We start from the raw sequence: 19643 nt of genomic DNA, 5'->3' as shown, positions 1-19643 counted from the left end.
AGAAGTTCTGGGCTTGTTTTACACAGAACACCAACTGAATTCCATGACAACTGGGCTGTAGGCATAAAAGCACTTTGTTGTCCCAGGAATGGAGTATGGGCATAAGATTCCATGGAATAACCTTATCCTTTGAAATTTTAAAATCCCTAAGACATAATCCCTTTGAAGCAACCCATTTTTGTCTTGAACACAACGGGGAGTCTAATAAAGAGCCTTTCAAGGGAAAAGCAAAATGAAGGCCCCTAATTAAAAGAGTGGCAGCAACCCTGGTTGCCTTACTCTGAGCTTGGTCACCAATATCCCTCTCGTGCCACAAATTCCAGCTGCACGGATGCCAATGGACGCATTTCACTGGCATTGGTGAGCTGTGGATAAAGGTCTGGCTGAAGAAGGAGATGGGAGGGTAACCAGGGGTCTGCCCAAAGGAACAGAGAAATCAGGGTAGTTACTTTCAAGATGTGCCTCGTTTTGTTTGTTTTACCATGAACTGTTAAAACTGCCATGGTCTGCTGGTCTCCACACACACAGGAATAGTTCCCAGCATCCGCCGTGTCTAGATTTTGGATTGTAAGCTCAGCCACGACACCTTCCCGCCTCATTTTGTATTTGTCACTTGGCCTGAGGGTCTTGAAGCCCTTCTTCCACTCCACGTTAGCAGCAGCCTTGTTCAGCTCACAGCTCAGGGAGACACTTTTACCCTCGGTGGCTTCTTTGTCTGTGAGTCCCTTGGTGAAAAGAGCAGGCAGGACTGCAGAGCAAACACGGACATGGCATCAACCCAGGGAAAGCCTGAATCCATGACTCAATCCCTCTCTTATCTCCCTGGAGCCACCAGACCTTCTTGGTCTCCTCCAGCATTTAGTTCCTCCATAATTTTTCTCCAGCCTCTAACCCTTCTAAAGGGTTAACCCTTCAAAAGATAATTCACTCTAATTTTTTTTTCTGTCCTCCCGCTTTTAAACTTTCTTTAAATTCAAGTCTATCTGCAAATTAGTTGACAAATTAACTACCCTTTACTTTATACACCATAAAATCAAGGACAAAAAATTAGAAGCTGTATTTTAATATGAGCGCCAGAGCATTTTGCTTCCCTTGAGAAAAGCAGGAGTCCTACAGAAGGGCCTGATTCATGGCACTGTCTGAATTTTTATAAACAAGAGTCCCTTAAAGCAGAGCAGTTGCAAACATGCTGTCAGGTTTTTGCAGAAATAAAATATTTGCTTGGGAAGTATTAAGCCAAAATTGGTAAAAAAAAAAGAGCTGGGAATAGCAGGAGCATTAAAAGCCTATTTTTTATTAAGACTGTCCTTGTGTAGCACCATACATTAATGAAAATTTGTTCCTCTTAGGAGCAACAGTCTAAGTCAGAAAAAATCAATATTATTCCAACTTTTAGGTCAGTTCTTATGGGAAAACTTCTAAACAATAAGTTATTCTGGACTAGGGAGGTTGTGTTGAGTTGGGAACCCGTTCTCCACTTGTCTTTTGACTAAAGCACCTTGGAAGCACATCAAGAAGGTTTCAGGTGAAAGGAGATAAAGAGAGAAGGAAGAAAGGATAGGAAAATTAATCAGCAGAAAGAAGGATTGGAAGTGCACAGGGATCAGAGGAAGCAGAAGAAAGAGAGGAAGAGATCTTGGAATTACACAGGTTGGCTTGGAACACACACTGAGAATTTCTTTTTTACCATTTACTGCCAGAGCAGCCGTAGTCTGTCGGTCTCCACACACACAGCTGTAATCCCCAGCATCTGCCAAATCCAAATCCTGGATTGTCAACTCCACAAAGGGACCTTCCTGCTCTATTTTGTACTTTTCACTCGGCTTGAGCACTGTGTTCCCCTTTTTCCACTCAGCAGGGGCTGGTTTGCTCAGTTTGCAGTGCAAAGTGACTGCCTCTCCCTCTGTAGCTTCCTTGTTCACCAGTTCTTCTTGGAAGAGGACGGGCAAGGCTGAAGGATGCAACACCAACAGAGAAGGAATCAGCACCAGAATGAAATGGAGTTGCTGGGCTGCACTGTGTATACTCAATCAAAAATGCTCTGTTTCTAGGTGGGTACAACTGAAAAAGGGGGTGCAACGTCCTAGAGCAGAGAGAAATAAATTAAACAATATACAACATACAGGTGCTGTCTCAAGGCAATAAAAAAGCACAAGAGAATATTCACTAATAGAGTGACTCTGGCACTACAGAGCCAAGAGCACAAAAATCCTAAGAAATCATATTCTGGTTGACCAGGAATGCTGCCAAAACTGCTACGCTTGTGTGGGAATCCATAAAATCAGAGGGTTTTGGGAAAGCTGCAAAAGGCAGGCCTCAGAGACAGCAGAACTGTGATTAGAGCTAAGAAGTAGCCATAAGATTTGTCAGCAGAAAAATTATGTAAGAAATAGAAAAGTAAGGACAAATAGAACAATGGTGTGTTAATGCTTGTCTAGAATAACTCCCTAAGCTGCAGAAAAGTTTATCTAGTGAGATATTAGGGAGCTCTAGGCTTAATAATGGAGCTCTGTGCATTGTGTTTTAAGGCTTACCAGCAGGTATTGTATTCGAAATAAGCAAGTATTGTTTTAACTGAAGGTACATGAGCTTATAGTGGTTGGATAGAACTACTGTCAATGTGCTTTCGCTTTGTGTGATTGGTCAAAAAACTTATAAAGTGAGCTGTAACATTAAGTTCTTGGTCTGCTGCCTGGGATGTAAGCTGATGGCATCTTCCCATTGTCATAACCATGTCATGAGACTGATGCTGAAAAATCAAACAGCTCAAGGCACGTTCCTGGCAGCTCCATCCCATTTGTGATTTGTACCAGCCGGCGATACATTTGGGGTTTAAAGAGAAACGTGTGTAGGAGGGTTACCATTCACTCTCAAAGCAGCCGTGCTCTCCTGCTCTCCACACACACAGGTGTAGCTCCCAGCATCCGTCAGGTCCAGGTCATGGATCACCAGCTCGACAAAGCGCCCTTCCCGCCGTGTTTGGTATTTCTTGCTCAGGACCAGCTCCTTCCCATCCTTCCTCCAGCGCACGGAGCCGCCCGCCCGGCTCAGCTCGCACTGCAGCGTCGCTGTCCCACTTTCTGTGGCCTCCTCGTTCCTCAGCTCTTGCTTGAAACGGACTGGCAGGGCTGAGAGATGCACAACGGAAAGGGATTGCCACCCTAGACCCCGCTCTGAGGTTGTTAGGATTTGTCGTGTGTCTACCTAAGTCTTACTCCAACATCCTTATCCCTTAAGTGTGGCAGTGGTATTTTCTGAAAAATCCCTTCACCTGGATTTTCTCCTGGGAAGGTGAGAAGCCTCAGAGAAAAGGAAAACAATTCTTATCTCATTTGCTTCTCCTGTGTTGTGCTCCCATGTGGAATGTATTTGGAGATTGTTTATCCAATAGGTGGTTGTTTCATTGGCTTCATGTGAATTGTTTTGACTTAATGACCAATCATGGTCAAGCTGTGTCGAGGCTCTGAAAGGAGTCAGGAGTTTTCATTATTATCTTTCTAGCCTTCTGTAAGTATCCTTTGAGTATCCTTTTATACTTCTATAAGTATCCTTTCTGTATCCTTTAGTATAGTTTAGTTTAGTATTCTTAAATATAATATAGTATCATAAAATAATAAATTAGCCTGCTAAGAACATGGAGTCTGATCTATCATTCCTCCCTACCGCAAGACACCCTGCAAACACAATACTTAAGCACATCCTGTTTGTTTTCATGGGTGGGAAAGAAATTCTCTACTGAATTGTTCTATGGGAATCAACAAAGGCATGATCTTGGCTGAGATCATGCATAGAGACAAACCCATTCTCATCGTTACACATGATGAACCCTCTGAAACAGAAAATCCTAAGGAATCTTATGTTTCCATGCTAATTCAGGAAAATACACATGCAGGACAACATCCTTCACTCAAAGGAAGGTGAGAAGACAACACAACACACACATCCAACATGGGATATAAAGAAATGGAGACTGGGGACAGGAGTGACACAAACAAGTGGATGGAAGAAAGCAGTGGAAGCAGGACATGAAGGAAGTTGTTGTGAGGGAATGTACAGAAAGGAGGAGGAAAGAGGTGAACAAAAACACTCCAGAGTTTCACAGGTTATTTCTGCCTTTTTACCATTCACTGACAAAGCTGCTGTGGTTTTTTGGTTCCCCACGAGACATGAATAGTCTCCAGCATCCTTTGGCTCCAGGTCATGGATCAGCAGCTCAGCCACGGTGCCCTCCTGCCTCATCTGGTACTTGTTACTGGCCCGGAGAAGAGTTTGTCCCTTCCTCCACTCCACGGGGGCCTCTGTGCCCAGCTGGCACCTCAGGGTGGCTGTCCCACCTTCCACAGCTTCCACGGGCTTCAGCTCTTCCTTGAAGAGCACGGGCACAGCTGAGGAGTGAAGCATTCCCAGTTTACTTCAGGCACATCGTCACCACCTGGTGACCTCACACTTCAAGGACTTAAAGCCAACACAAATTCAAATTCTCTTGGCACACACAGGAAAGAAGCTCTGACCTACCTGCACCTCCAGGAGTCTGCTGATATTTACAGTAGAAATAAGAGTTTTGGACCAAAAAAAAGAGAACAATTATTTCCTAATAGTTAGAATACCAAAATAATTATCCTTCTGCTGCCCAAAGTTGGTCACAGACATGTAAAAACTTGTTAAGAAAGTGGAGAGAAGAATGGAATATTCTTTAATAAAATGTGTAGTTAAGACCCTTCTTACCTCTTGGCCTAGAGCTTGGACAGTCACCTCTATCCAAAGCATAAGAGATATTTCATAGGGAAGAAACATATGTTTTTATCAAGTACCATTGATTGATACATTTTAGCACGAAGTTATTGTCACAAAAAACAAAGAACACAACGGACCCAGCCAGAGCTGCCTTTTGTTTGTGCTGATCCTTGTTCTCCTGAGCACTCTCTGAAAGTGCCCAGGGTTAGCAGGAATTTGGTCACAGACATGTAAAAACTTGTTAAGAAAGTGGAAAGACCAGAATATTCTTCCATAAAAGGTGTAGCTGAGACCCTTCTTACCTCTTGGCTTAGAGCTTGGACAGTCACCTCTATCCAAAGCATCAGACATTTCATAGGGAAGAAAAGATTATTTTATCAAGATACATTTTAGCATGAAGTTATCACCCCAAAAAACAAAGAATTTAACGGGCCCAGCTAGAGCTGCCTTTTGTTTGTGCTGATCCTTGTTCTCCTGAGCACTCTCTGAAGGTGCCCAGGGTTAGCAGGACCACAGCAAGAACAACAACAAATGGTCACAAGCAGGTGTCTCGTTCCTACCATGGATCTGGACTTGGGCTGTGGTCTGCTGGTCTCCAGTGTCACAGGTGTATCTTCCCGCATCTTCTGGCTCTGCATTATGAATCACCAGCTCTGCCACTGTCCCCTTCTGCTTCATTTCATATTTGGCACTTGCCTGGAGCGTGGCTTCTCCCTTCTTCCACACCACGGTGGTGGCATCAGCTTTTGTGAGTTCGCAGCGCAGGGAGACGGATTTCCCTTCTTCCACAGCCGTGTTCTCCAGGGCTTGTTTGAAAAGCACAGGCACAGCTGGAACACAGAGCCAGGGGTTAGGACAGGCCCTCCTGATCTGCTCTGCATCAAATCCCCCCATGAGAGCTGTCACTTCCTAAATCCAGGCCTTTTCCAAGTGAGCAGAGCAGTCCTAGGCCCTCCACTGGCTGTGTGGCACAAGGAGATTCTGCCTGGCAGCAGGAATAAATCTCTCCCTCTGATGTTACCATCTCACTGTGGATTCCTAGAAACGTGGGGCAAGTTTCTTTTATTTTTAAAAAGGACCTTTTCAGACTGCTCTGGGCACCATCAGCTAATGAATTCCCTGCTCCTGCAGGGCTCAGGAATAACATTCATATCCTATATTTCTCCTGCTTTCCGCTCCAGCACACACGGCTGAAGGCAGTGCATTTGTTTAAGGGCAGTGGAGAGTGGAGATGGCACCTAAGAGTCTTTGAAAGGATGTTTTGGGGAGTCTGGAGTCTATTAATTACTTGTTCACCTTCAGTTTTCCAGGGACTGAATTTATGTTTTCACATCCTTATTTTCTGATAGGGCAGGAACTGCAGCACAGAGAAAATTAATTCTCTGCACTAATTTTCTTTTTTTTTCCCCCAGACACAGAATATGAGATCACATGAACAAATTACATTCAGGTGCCTACAAGGGTGCAATATTAGCTTTAAATTTTATCTATTAAAGATGGCGCTGCCACACAAAACATGAAGTGTTCTGTGATTTTTGTTTAATGGATCTAATGAAGTGTTATGTGATTTTTGTTTAATTAAGCACCTGATTAAGTGTGGCCATGCCTCAAATTGTACCCACCATTCACTTTGACCCGAGCAGTGGTTTTCAGTTCCCCAGCACTGCAGGTGTAGTCCCCAGCATCCACAGATTTCACATCTCGAATGATGAGCTCTGCCACAGTCCCATGCTGCTTAAATTCATACTTCTCACTGGCATAGAGAACAGTGTCTCCCTTCATCCACTTCACTGGGGTGCCAGGCTTGCTGAGCTCACAGGTCAGCCTGACCTGCTTTCCTTCTTTGGCTTCTTCGTTTTGGAGCTCTTGCTTGAAGAGAACTGGTGCTTCTGAAAAAAAAAAGGAGCAACAGAAATGTTAAAAGAAACACGTGAGGCTGGAAATTACTTTTCTCTTTTAGAGTCAGACTTTGTTTTTGAAACAGAAAACCACAGGAATGGAAAAGCATTAGCAAAGAGTAAACAGATGCTGACATCTCACATCTGGCTGCCAGCACTTTACAGCCTAAAAAAACCAAAACCTGAGGCCAGATGCTTATTTTCTTTTTAACCACTGAAGATGCTGCTGCTCTTACTGCTTTCATTACTAACATCAGTGGCAGATGCTGCACTGCAGTTAATGTGCTGCTGATGGCTGCTCAGAGCTGGACCGCCAGCACAAAAAACACAAAACTTCACTGAGGTCAGCTCACACACAACACAGAGCACACAGAGCAATGGCAAAGCACTGTCTGTCCTGACCAGCAGTATTGATTTCTCATCATTAAAAAACCCTACAGTGTATTTTTTTTTTTTTTTTATCCAGCATGGACACAGATTTAAAACCAGCACAGAGCAAACACAGAGAGGGAAGCACAGATGAACGTGGCAGGGTCCCTATGGAGATTCCCCTGCAGGCTCTGCCATTCAAGGCTTTAAGGTGAGTTTGTGCAGGGAAGGCACTTTTGGAGGAAAAATAAACTCAACTGAAATGTTCAGATAAGGAAAAAATAAATTCTTCTTGAATTATGCTGTCTTAAGAGTATACAAGTGAGATACTGCACAAAGCCTGTGGTTGTTGGAAATCTACACCCTATTATCCTGTTCCCCTTTTACCTCCAGTTTGGGACACACAATGTCACATGACTACTGAATTTCTATTTTCTTCTTCTGCATTCTGCTGTTCTGATGTGACTCTGACAGATAAAATTTTCCAACAGTGAAATTCCTTGTAGACGTCCTTATGGCTTGACTCCTTGACCTGAATCCATGTTTTTAAACCCTACATCCATCCACACCCTTCTCTGTGAAGGGAAAATGGGGCTGTTGTAGGAACATTACAAAGGTGGTTCTTTTCTAACAGAAAAATTGCCCATCCAGGTCCTACTGGAATCAACACAGATCTTTGTTTTGTGATGGATATTGGGAAAATATCCTTGTGCTACAGAAAATCGGGATCATTGACAACCAGCTCTTCTTCATTGCATCATCAAGGTCTTCTCTTCCTTGCACAGCTCAGGTTGGTACTCTGTGCTTTAAATAAATCCTGTGAGCAGCCTGACCTCCCACTCGGTGCTCTAGGGTTCAGGTTGACCATTCCAGCAATCCAAATGCTTTTTTTGTTCATGCTGACTTCCCCAATCAAGACACAGCTTCTGATCAGTCCATCCCAAGTGTGCAACACCAGCTGCACCCAGGACATCCTCTGGTCTGGATGAGCACAGCCTGTGCCTGTAAAACCCTCCTGTACCTGCTCAGACCTGCCCAGGGCAGTGATTTTACTCACAGAGAGATTTAACTCACAGAGGCAGGAGCAATTATAAGGTGATATTTGGTGGGCCTGGTTCTGACCTGGATGAGACCCATCCCATACCCAACTCAAGGTTAAAAGACTCATCTAAGAAGAGAAGTTTTGCCTCAGCTCAGACAGCAGCCCTTTAGATCATAGAATCATAGAACCCTTTGTGGTGGAAGGGCCCTTTAAAGCTCATTTATTCCAATCCCCTGCCCCATCCCCAGACATCTTCAACCAGACCAGGCAGCTCAGAACCCAAACCAAATTGATCTTGAATGTTTCCAGGGACGGAGAATCCACCACTTCTCTGAGCAAACTCCTACAGTGTTTTACCACCCTCATTGCAAAAAACTTCTTCCTTACATCTGTGGCATTTATATTCTCTGAAAAATCCATTCACCCAGGGTTTTTCTCCTAGGAAGCTGGGAAGCCTCAGACAAAAAGGAAAACAATTCTTATCTCATTTGCTTCTCCTGTGTTCTGCTCCTTTGGAATGTGTTTGGAGATTGCTTACCCACAGGTGGTTGCTTATTGGTTTCTGCTGTGAATTATTTTGACTCATTGGCGAATCAGGGCCAAGCTATGTCAGGACTCTGGAAAGAGTCACAAGTTTTCATTATTATCTTTTTAGCATTCTGTCTGTATCCTTTCTGTATTCCTTAGTATAGTTTAGTATAGTATTTTTTAATATAATATATTATCGTAAAATAATAAATGAGCCTTCTGAGAACATGGAGTCAGATTCATCATCCCTCCCTGCCACAGGGCACCCCAAAAACACAATATTACATCTAATTAAATTAACTATTTTTTACTTCAAACCATCTCCCCACGTCCTATCAAGCAGGAGAGCACCTCCTGCCCAGTGATGCTCTTTGGGTGCATTGCTCTGAATAAATCTGAGTGCATAAAACTACACTTCTCAGTGTAGTTTCATGGTTTTAATTCCAATTAATCACTCTGGGTTCGGTGTTAGGACCCAAATCACCCCAAATGTTCTTACCCTTGACATTAATAATTGCACCACTTTTGGCTGCTCCAGCCTCACACTCACATCTGTCACCATCTCTTTCTCCTGCCCTGTGAATGACAAGCTTTGCTTCAAGCCCTGACTGCCTGATGTTACATTTTGAAGAATTCCTAAGGCTTTTCCCATCTTTGCATCACTTTCTCAGGGCTGTCTGATCCGGAGGTTTCACACTGAAGGTTCACATCCCCTCCCTCAGTGACTTCAGCATCAACCAGCTCCTTTGTGGAGACACAGGGCTTCTCCAAATTCATACAAAAAACCCCATCTATCATGGTTCAGAAGAGGCGTGGATTCTCAGATCACAAGTAATATGTGTGATTTGGATCCAGGATTGCTTGTATGAAAGTCATATGTCAGCGTTTGTAATAAATAATTTGGTGTTTGTGACTATAAAGCCCTCAGGAAGGCACCAGTGATGTTCTAAAGTATTGTTTAACTGTTAAAACTGTTTAATGATCTCTGGGAGAAACAGAGAAGAAAAGATTCCTGCTGAAGGACATAAATAATTAGCCTTTTGCAAATAAAACCTTTCATTTTCCCTCAAGAAAAAGAAATCCATTTGTGTTTCTGCAGCTTAGCAAAATTTGGGCAATTTTTCAACTTTTGTGAAAAAAAAAAAAGTTCTTCTAAATAAATGTGGTTATTCTGAAAAAAAAAAAAAGATATTATGATCTGACATAGTAAGAGTGTGTGTTTAAAATCTCTTGGCCATGAGAAGTATTTATATTTCCAGTCAGGAAACATCTCTCCAATCCTACATTCTTGGGCTGTCTGCCATTAGTTTCATTCATTTATCTCTGCTACCAAACACTGCAGTTTTACCTCAGTTTAACTTCTCCAGAGAAAACAATCCATTGTAAACAATGAATAGCAGAGAACACACATGCAATGTTACCTTTCAAACAATGAAAATTGAATTTAAAACTTACTGATTGCCCTTTTTTTTTTTTGTAATACTGAATTAATTGATTTCTCCTCATGAGTTATCACCTTATCAGCTTGAGGAACACTGAATGGGGCATCCACTGAACCATCACAGCATTATAACATTCCCATCTAAATCAAATAAACACTCTAAGAGTTGTCCAGGATTACAAAGAGTTCATTCTCCAGCCAGAATTTCATTATATAACTAATGTTATTGAAAATGCATAGATATACAATGATGGTGCTAAATCTGTAGCATTTTTGCTCCTTTTTTTTTTCACCTACCCACATCAACCCCGCTCATTTCCACTCATCATTTCCTCTCCTGCAGTTGTGTTGATGGATTTACCTTTAACAACCAAACTGGCAGATGTTTTCTTATCACCAGCTTCAAATGTAATGACCCCCGAGTCCTTCAGGGAGAGCTTTCTCAGCGTCAGCAGGTGATATCCACCAGGCTGGGACTGGATCTCATTTAGTTCATTGGTATGGAGTGGGGTTTTATCCAAAAACCACTGCACTCTGCTACAGTCTACGGGAGAGATTCTGCACTTGAACATGGCAGATTCTCCTTCTAACACTGTGACATCCTCCAGGTCTTCTGTTATTAGCACTTTCTGGCCTGAAAGGAACATAAATACATCAATTACTGCAATCTTCGGTTTCTGCCATGAAAATTGACGTGGGGAAGCTCCCAAGATTTCCCGTTCATGACAGGGAAGATTGAAACAGAATTCCCCCAATATTGACCACAAAACCCACTCACAGGAAGATAGAATATACAGGACACACACCAAAATAGGCAAAGACAACTTTAAAGCATCAGGAAACATAAAGCAGAACAAGTAGCCAGGACAATGCAAATCCAGGGCTGTAAATTTTCTCCTGATAAAATCCCTGGAAAGTTTGGAGTCTCTGACAGCATTACTGGCCTCTAAACATCATCAAGAAATTATCTCTCCCTTGACAACCTGCCTGATTTTCTACAGCAAAAATAACTCTCTTTCTATGGGATAGGATCACTGAACCTATACCTTCTTTGAGTTCAGCCCCACCCCTAACACAGTGGGAAATGGAGAAAATGTCTGAGCGTCAATTTGGTTAAAAAAACCCCAAAACATCTGCCCTAAAAACCTCCTTCTTTAGATAGATACATCCCTAACTAAAAATAAATATGTAAATATAAACACACATACAAAGATAAACCTCACTATAAATAAATATAAAATAAGGTTAGCACTGCATACAAAAATATCTCCGATGTTCCTCCTACTTACAAAATCAGCACAGGGATGTTTTGCTTTGATGTTTGTGACAGAGAAGTATTTCTTTCATTCATAAAAGCTGCTGTTAAAAACCTCAGAGTGAATTCAGACAGCTCAGAGCCTGAGATTATGATGGGGATTAAACACATTTCTTTGCTTCTTGAGGATGCTGTAGCAGATTATCAGAGGAGAAGTCTGACCTTACCCCATTGTGTTAAAAACTACAATAATTAGCAAGTGGACACTGCTGCTGCACCTCCATCTGATCATTCTTGAATCATTTCTCCAGAGGGCAGGGTTAGGAGGGATATTGGGAAGGAATTCTTCCCTGTAAGGGTGGGGAGGCCCTGGGAAGATGTGGCTGCCCCTGAATCCCTGGAAGTGTCCAAGGCCAGGCTGGACAGGGCTTGGAGCAAACTGGGATGGTGGAAGGTGGAACTGGATTATCTTTAAGGTCCCTTCCAACCCAACCCATTCCATTATTCCATGGACCATTCTATTTTTCCACCTCCTTTTAGGAACCATGCCTGGGAAGAAGACTCAAGGGATATGGAGAAAACCATGAAGGCAGGATAATTTTCCCTCATCCAATAGCAGGAACTGTGAATCCCATCCATTTTATGTTCACACAGGAACACCAATCTCTCCCCTCACATGAGCCTTTGGGGGGGATTTAAATCACACCCAAAATATTCCAGGTGTAATTGCTTCAAACTGCTCTGCATGTTTTTTATGTTCACACAGGAACACCAATCTCTGTGCTCACATGAGCCTTTAAATCACACCCAAAATACTCCAGGTGTAATTGTTTCCAACTGCTCTGCATTCCCATATTTTTGGCCATGTGTTTCTGCTATCCTGAGTGAGACAGAACCAGAAATCAGCAGCTCTGCCTGTGCACGTTTCCCATGGCAGAAAAGGGATATAAATCACATTCCTCTCATCCATACCTTGCACAGTTAGCTTGGCTCTGGACTGGGCATCCCCAATGTCACAGCTGTAAGTGTCACTGTCACTTTTCTCCAGGTTCTTGATGGTCAGCTGGAGGACTTGTCCTTTCTGTGTCATCTCGTATTTCCTGCCAGCTCTGAGCTCAGCGATGCCTTTCCTCCAGACCACAGAGGATGCAGCTCTCTCACTCTGGCACACAAAAACTGCAGTTCCACTCTCGTCCACTTTCAGGTCTGAAAGCTCCTTGACAAAATAATTAGGTTTTTCTGGAAGAAAAAAGAAATAATTTTAAAAAATGGCTGAGACAGATTTGTCACCCAAACTAGTCCTGAGCACCCAGAACCATCTTGGATCCTCTCTGCTCCAACTCATAGAATCATCAAAAAAAAATCATAGAATCATTTAATCATGAAAATCATTTATCATAATCATTAATAATTAAAAAGACCTTAAGATCACCAAGTCCACCTATCAAACCCTATTCCAAATAACCACATCTACACATCTTTTAAATCCTCCCCACTGGTGGTGACTCCACCGCTTCCCTGGGCATCCGCTTCCAATGCCTGACCACCCTTTCCATGAAGGAATTTCTTCTTACACCCAATCTAAAACTTGAGACCATTTCCTCTCATCCCATCAGATGGAAAGATTCTAAGATCACCAGGTCCCCCTCCTGTCACAGGACATAGGGAAGTTTAATGCCATGGTCCATGGACTGGTGAGGTCTCCTCTTGCAGATAGCTTTCACCACTCATATTCAAAACAGAATAATTCAAATGGCCAATTTTGATTGGTTTGTTACAGAGCCCATAAGATTGTTCAGCATCCAAAATATGTTTTTTCAAATCTAATTTTTTTAAGCTTTTAATCAATTATGTTTTTTTAATAAACTAAATATTGATCCTTCTCAGGGAGATGGAGTAGAAGAAATCTATGATTGCAGATATTTACACCCAACCTCTGAGCCTGCCAGCCCCTCTGCACCCTTCAGCTGACCTTGCACTGTGACCCTGGCTGTAGTTTTGGAGGTCTCAGTCTCACAGGTGTACTCCCCACTGTCCTTGACCGTGGAGTCTCGGATGATGAGAGTGGCTCGTGTCCCCTCCTGCTGCAGGTCGTACTTCTGGCTTTTCCTGATGGCTTTGCCATCCTTGTACCACCTGACGGTCACATCAGCTTTGGACAGCTCACAGCTCAGGCTGATGTCCTGCCCTGCTGGGGATGTTTTATTCTCCAGCTGTTTTGTAACCTCAGTAGGTTTTTCTGCAGAGATTAAAAAAAAAAAAAAAAAAAAAAAGATCTTTGAAGGAAAATCATCTCTGTATGGTTGGGATTTTTTGCAGTTCAAATAATAGAATCCCAGAATGGTTTGGGTTGGAAGGGATCTCAAAGATCACCCAGTGCCAGCCCCTGCCACCGGCAGGGACACTTTGCACTATTCAGGTTGCTCCAAGCCCCATCCAACCTGGCCTTGGACACTTCCAGGGATCCAGGAGCAGCCACAGCTGCTCTGGGCACCCTGTGCAAGGTTGGAATAAAATAATGCAAGGTTCCTTCCAACCCAAACCATCCTGGGATTTCCTGATTCTATGGAAAAGTACTAACTGCAAATTATGGACTATGTCTGAAAATTACTAATTTCTTCCCTCCACTGACCACCTGGGAGCCTTGGGTGATTATCTCTGACACACAGTCCGGGCTGTAATTATCTGTACACACAACCTAGTGTAGTCAGTTCTCAAATATCCATTAAAAGCTTCAGCATTTCACTTGGTTTTAAGGGAAAAATCTCAGTTCTTCAAGGCTCACAAGAAAGGGAAAGGAGATTATTTTAAGGGAATATCTCCGCTCTTCAAGGCTCACAATAAAGGGAAAGAGAATTTTTTAAGGGAAAATCTCAGCTCTTCAAGGCTCACAGGGAAGGTTGCTGCTGATTCAGACTATAACAAGTGTTTGCTGACAAATCTTATGAAAATACACCCAGGACTTTTCTGATCCCATTACCTTTCACAAGCAGGGAAGCCTTGGAGGAGAGACCACGGGCAGTGAAGATGACTTCCCCAGCGTCACCAGGAGTGACATTTTTGATACTCAGTGTGTATTTCCGACCTGCATTGGAGGCTTTAAACCTCCCCCCACTTTCCACTTTTCTCCCATTCAGCGTCCAGTTGAAGTCATCAATGCTTTCATGGGACAAAATGCACTCAAAAGTGCAATCCTCTCCCTCCTGGATTTCAGTGTTCTTGAGCCTCTTGGTGATGCCAATGTTCAGTTCTGGAGAAAAAAAATTGTATTAATACAAGGTTAAAAATGCTTTTATGATAGACATGAGTAGAGTGATGAAGTTTTGAACTCAGAAGATAAGTTTATCTGCTAGATTGACAGGACATCACTGTATTCCTCACAGATGGCTGTGACATGGGAAGGATTTTTCAGGCTCAGAATCATCTCAAAGTTGTACAAAAAGAGAAATGTGAATCTCCTGGCTGTGCACAGGAAGGACTGAATGAAGAACAGCTCAGTGGAGAAGATTCAAGATTTAATGAGTCAGAGAAGAGAAAAGCTGTCAGAAAAGAAGCCTCTGGGACAATGGGTGAGGTTCTCCTCCATGATAGGAGAAATAAGATGTTTCAGTTTTTTGACTTGTTACTCCTGATGTTCAAACCAGACAAAATCAATTTTTTTTCTCATTAACATTATGAGTTTGGAAGTCGTGAACAATTCTTTGTCCTTCAGGCTGACACAAGGGTTAGAGGACAGGCTGAACAGCTGGATTATCTTCCTCAGCAGATATTGCCCTGCTTTTGTGTTCCTACAATAGCTCAAAACAGAAACAGGCTGCTTGGGTGATTTTTTTTTTTTTTTTTGCTAGTTGGGATTTTTATTTTGAGAAATTTTTGCTTTTTTGGGAGGATTTCTGCACTTTAGGGATGTTCAGGAAAGAAATATTGTCGCTACATTCCTGACACCTGATTTTCACTTAGAAACCCCAGATATACTTACACAAAAATTAACAGAATTGCTCAGACATCACAATATTATGTGAGATTTGTTCAGGAACAGGTGAGAGCCCAAGGGACAAAGCCCACCCATATTTTTAACACTCCTTGAGAGGCCACTGTCTACAACACTTACCCTGAACGCTGACCTTTGATTTGGCCACATCAGTGCCGATGTCACAGGTGTACAATCCCGCATCTGCCTTCTCCAGGTCATGGATAAGGAGGCACAGGGTCTTCCCAGACTGTATCTCCTCATATTTCTTGCTAGAAGTGATCTTCACACCATCCTTTTTCCAAACAGGTTTGACCTTCTCCTTGGAGACTTCACACTCCAGTTTGATCACTCCTCGCTCCTCACCGAAAACATCATCCAAGGCTTTCATGAAGACAGCAGGTTTCTCTGAAGGTCAAAAGGCAAAAAAAGAACAACCAGGATGTTTGGGACACTTTCAGTTGCTACCAAATATTTAGAGACCTAATAAACCCTTGGCAATTTTGCTGATACCAATGCAGAACCTAAACCAGTATCACCCTCCAGCATCCCCAATTCCTTCATCCTGTTCTCAGTCCTTCATCCTGCTCCAAATCCCTTCATCCAAAGATTGTGTTGACACAAGGGGCTGCCCTCACCCAGGTGCAGCACCTCACACTGGCCTTGTTGAACCTCAAGAGGTTCACATGGTCTCACTTCTTGAGCATGTCCATGTCCCTCCAGATGTCACCTCAACCCTCAGGCATGCCACCTGCCCCACTCAGGCATGTCACCTGGCCCACTCAGCTGGCAGTCACCTGCACACTCTCTGAGGGTGCCCAAGAACATGTTAAACCACAAAAACTCAGTTGTGTGACTGAGCTTGCAGACATATGAAGGACAGCAGGAAACTGTCTTCTCATGGCTGATTGAATCCAGCTTCCAGCTCCAGAACTGATGTATTAAAAACCACAGAATTGGAGAACATCCTGAATTGGAAGGGACCCACAAAGATCATCCAGTCCAACATCTGTCCCTGCACAGACATCCCAACAACCCTACATTGTCCCTGAGAGCACTGTCCAAAAGCTCCTGGAGCTTTGGCAGCCTTGGGACCATGACCATGCCCTGAGGAGCCTGTCCAGTGCCCACCACCCTCTGGGGGAAGAACCTTTTCCTGATATCCAACCTAAACCTCCCATCAGTCAGGCCCAGCTATTTCCTCAAGTCCTGCCACTGGCCACCAGAGTGAAGAGGTCAGTACCTGCCCTTCCACTTCCCCTCACATGAAGGTGTTGAAGCCCACAGCAAAGTCTCTCCAGCTGAACAAACCAAGTGACCCCAGCTGCTCCTCTCAAGGCTTCCCCTCCAGACCATGGCCCATATTTAAGAGCTCAATGGTCACCATCCTCATGGCTCATATTTAATAGCTCAAAGTTTTTTATCTATTAAGCAGGATTGGATCCTGCTTACAAATCCCCATGGATTTGGTAAATAATGGCTCATTTGCACCTCTCATTTTCATTCAGGAGCGCGATCTGGACCCACCTATCACCTTCAGCCGCACGGTCTCCGACACCTTGTCTGACTTCATTGTCACCGTGCCAGCATCCTCAGGCTTCACCTGCTTCATGGTCAGTGTGTAGCACTTGCCCACGTTCTTGATGTCGTTGAAGTTGTTGGTGTAGAGGAGGGTGTCGTTGAGGAACCACTCCACGTCCTCGTCATCGTGGGACAGCTCGCAGGAGAACACGGCAGAGCTGTCCTCCTCAACCTCCACGTCCTGCAGGTGCTTCAGGACCTCTACGTTGCGGGCTGAGGAAAACCAAGAGGGATCAGGGGTGGGTTTCTCTGGATCTGGATTGAAGGCACTTGAGACAGTAGTTCATGTCCAGACTCAGGTGTTTATTATTTCCTATCAGTAAAACAGTCTCACTGCTGGGAGTTTGGCAGCAAGGCACAAAATGGCCAACAATCTCTTGTTCCAAGGCCTTTTCAGACTAAACTATCCCATTAAGAACTGACACCTGGATTATTTTCCCTTTTAACCCAATAATTGATCCCACAGAGCTGCAATGGGCACTTTTCTGCCCAATTACAAAATGCCACCCAAACCCATGGAGAAGGAGGAAGAAGCAGCATGAAGAAGAGACCCAGGATGACACCCTGTGCCCTCCATCTTGCTGCCATCCACAACACACTAAAAACCCCAAACCCTCAATTTCTCACCCAGTGACACACCTACACTGCTCTCTATAATCTATTGCACACTTTTGTGGGTTCCAGTCTGTCTTGAAGTCTGGGAAACTTTCTCCATGGATGAGGGTCAGAGTCAGTGCTGCCCTGGGGGTCAGGGCACCCCAGAGCAGACACAGAAATATTCCCAGTGCCCTGGGTTTCCACACACCACCATCATCATAAATCACCTGTCATCGCAAAGAATTTCATGGAGTTTATTAGATTATTTGTTTTGGTCTCCTGCACACTTTGGTCCCAATGTTTCACTTACTTGGTTCTGCATTTGCTTCAGGAGAAAAAAAAAAAAAAAAGTATTAAAAAGGCTAATTAAAATTGTCTAGCATCCTCAGTTCTCTTTTTATATATAAACTAGTTTGGAGGTTTTGTTTTTGTTGTATTTAAAAATAACTATCTTTTTTCTAAAATGATGTTACAGTGACCCTAAGCATAACACAGAGCTCCAACTCCTGTGTGCTCATCACTGCACAAACAAACACATTTTAACTGAATTGTCCCTTATTTACAGGGAAACACACAGGATGAGATGAAGACAATGATTTTGGCCACAAAGGCAAAGTACAAAGAGCTTAAGCAACTTGCTCAGGTTTAAGGAGCAAGAGGATTTTGGTTCTTTTCTTTCCCCATCCTTGGGCAGAGATTTCTCCTTGCAGCTTCTCTGCTCATGGAATGCTGTTTTCAAGGAGGAGGTAACTCAGAAGAGGGTTTGGGACTATTACTTAATTTTCTTTTTTAATATATATACATATATATATATATGTTTGGATAGAATGGAGTCACAGAATCATTCAGGTTGGAAAAGACCTCTAAGATTGAGTCCAGCCATTTCCCCAGCACTGCCAAGGTCACCATGATACCACATCCCTAAAACTTTTTAATCCCTCCAGAGATGCTGACATCACCACTGCCCTGAGTATTTAATTTCAATGTCTGACAACATATTCAATGAAGAACCTCTGCAAAGCTAAACTGATACCAAGAGCTGCTCCCTGGACTTTTGGAAAAGATTCTGTAGCTCAGCTCCAAGTCTTTCTAGAAGTGACACAGTGAACATCTTTTCTTGCAGTGTCACTTGAGGGGAAGAACTGTTTAAAAACAGTTCTGTGCCCAGATGGGGTAGAACATTACTATGAATAATTGTATTCAGATATATAAATAGTAGCTATAAAATAAATTTTATAGCTGCTATTTATATATAAAATATATATAAATGGTAGCTATAACATATATTTATATAAAATGTTTATTTTTATAAATATTATTTTTAATTTATTTTTTAAAATATATTTTTTATAAAATATGTCTGTAGACAAATGTATACAGATGCATAACAATACAAATGTATAACAATGGCGGATAGAGAAGCTGACTCAGAGGTCAGAAAGTGAAAACCACAGCCAAGATGACCAGAACTGGAGGCCTGTAGCAATTTAACATAAAGGATATTTTTAGGAGAAAGCCACAGAGGTCTAATTCCTTGTATGAAATGGACACTGATGTGCCTTGACAAATATTAACTTGTGCCTTACCCAGATGCTGCCCTCCCACACGCATTACCAACTTCACAGCAAGAGATGGATTTCAGGATAGTGGAACCAGCAGTGACGCTGGATTTATATAAAATCAGAGGATAACTGTGGGAATCTACCTCTCCTCAGGAGGAGGAACCTTGAGTAAAACAGAGGATCCTAAAGACCAGCTCCAGGCCAGCCCTGCTGCTGCAAACCTCTCGTACCTTCAACGCTCAGCGTGGCTTCGGTCTCGGCGATGCCAGCCTTGCACTTGTACACGCCAGCATCCTGGGGCTTCACCTTCATGATCTTCAGCTCTGCTGAGTACTGGTCCCTCTTGATTCTGTACTTCTCCGAGGGCTCAATGAGCTCTTGGCCCTTGAACCACTTGACGTGCTTCGGGGAAGGCCTGAAGTCACAGGACAGGATGACCGAGTGCCGCTCCAGGACGGTCTTGTCCTCCAGCTTCCTGGTGATCTGGATGTGGTAATCTGCCAGGCAGGGGTGGGGAAGAGGAATGGATCAATCTAAAGAATAGGAAGGTTTTAATCTGTTTTTCAAGCCCATTAATTTCATACATGACTTTCTGTTTTGTGAACTGCTCAGGTCCTGCTACAAGCATCTCTAAGAGATCTCATGTGCTTTGAAGCTATCACAGCA

General features: G+C 43.2%; 1 protein-coding gene across 1 annotated transcript in view; it reads right to left on the bottom strand.

The window, feature by feature from the left end:
• The window catches only part of OBSCN (obscurin, cytoskeletal calmodulin and titin-interacting RhoGEF), a 161474-nt gene that overhangs the window by 83780 nt on the left and 58051 nt on the right, over positions 1 to 19643 (bottom strand). Inside the window, exons 26-38 of the mRNA XM_074539903.1 lie at positions 19208 to 19474; positions 16765 to 17031; positions 15379 to 15645; positions 14248 to 14517; positions 13240 to 13506; positions 12240 to 12506; positions 10374 to 10646; positions 6357 to 6623; positions 5295 to 5564; positions 4122 to 4385; positions 2862 to 3128; positions 1688 to 1951; positions 482 to 748 (exon numbers count right to left, since the gene is read on the bottom strand). Coding sequence (XP_074396004.1) covers positions 482 to 748; positions 1688 to 1951; positions 2862 to 3128; positions 4122 to 4385; positions 5295 to 5564; positions 6357 to 6623; positions 10374 to 10646; positions 12240 to 12506; positions 13240 to 13506; positions 14248 to 14517; positions 15379 to 15645; positions 16765 to 17031; positions 19208 to 19474 — 3477 coding nt within the window. The remainder of the gene's footprint in view (positions 1 to 481; positions 749 to 1687; positions 1952 to 2861; positions 3129 to 4121; positions 4386 to 5294; positions 5565 to 6356; positions 6624 to 10373; positions 10647 to 12239; positions 12507 to 13239; positions 13507 to 14247; positions 14518 to 15378; positions 15646 to 16764; positions 17032 to 19207; positions 19475 to 19643) is intronic.

Source organism: Zonotrichia albicollis, chromosome 1 (genome assembly GCF_047830755.1).
Source record: "Zonotrichia albicollis isolate bZonAlb1 chromosome 1, bZonAlb1.hap1, whole genome shotgun sequence".
NCBI classification, from domain to species: domain Eukaryota; kingdom Metazoa; phylum Chordata; class Aves; order Passeriformes; family Passerellidae; genus Zonotrichia; species Zonotrichia albicollis.
This window is presented reverse-complemented; position numbering and strand designations above follow the sequence as displayed.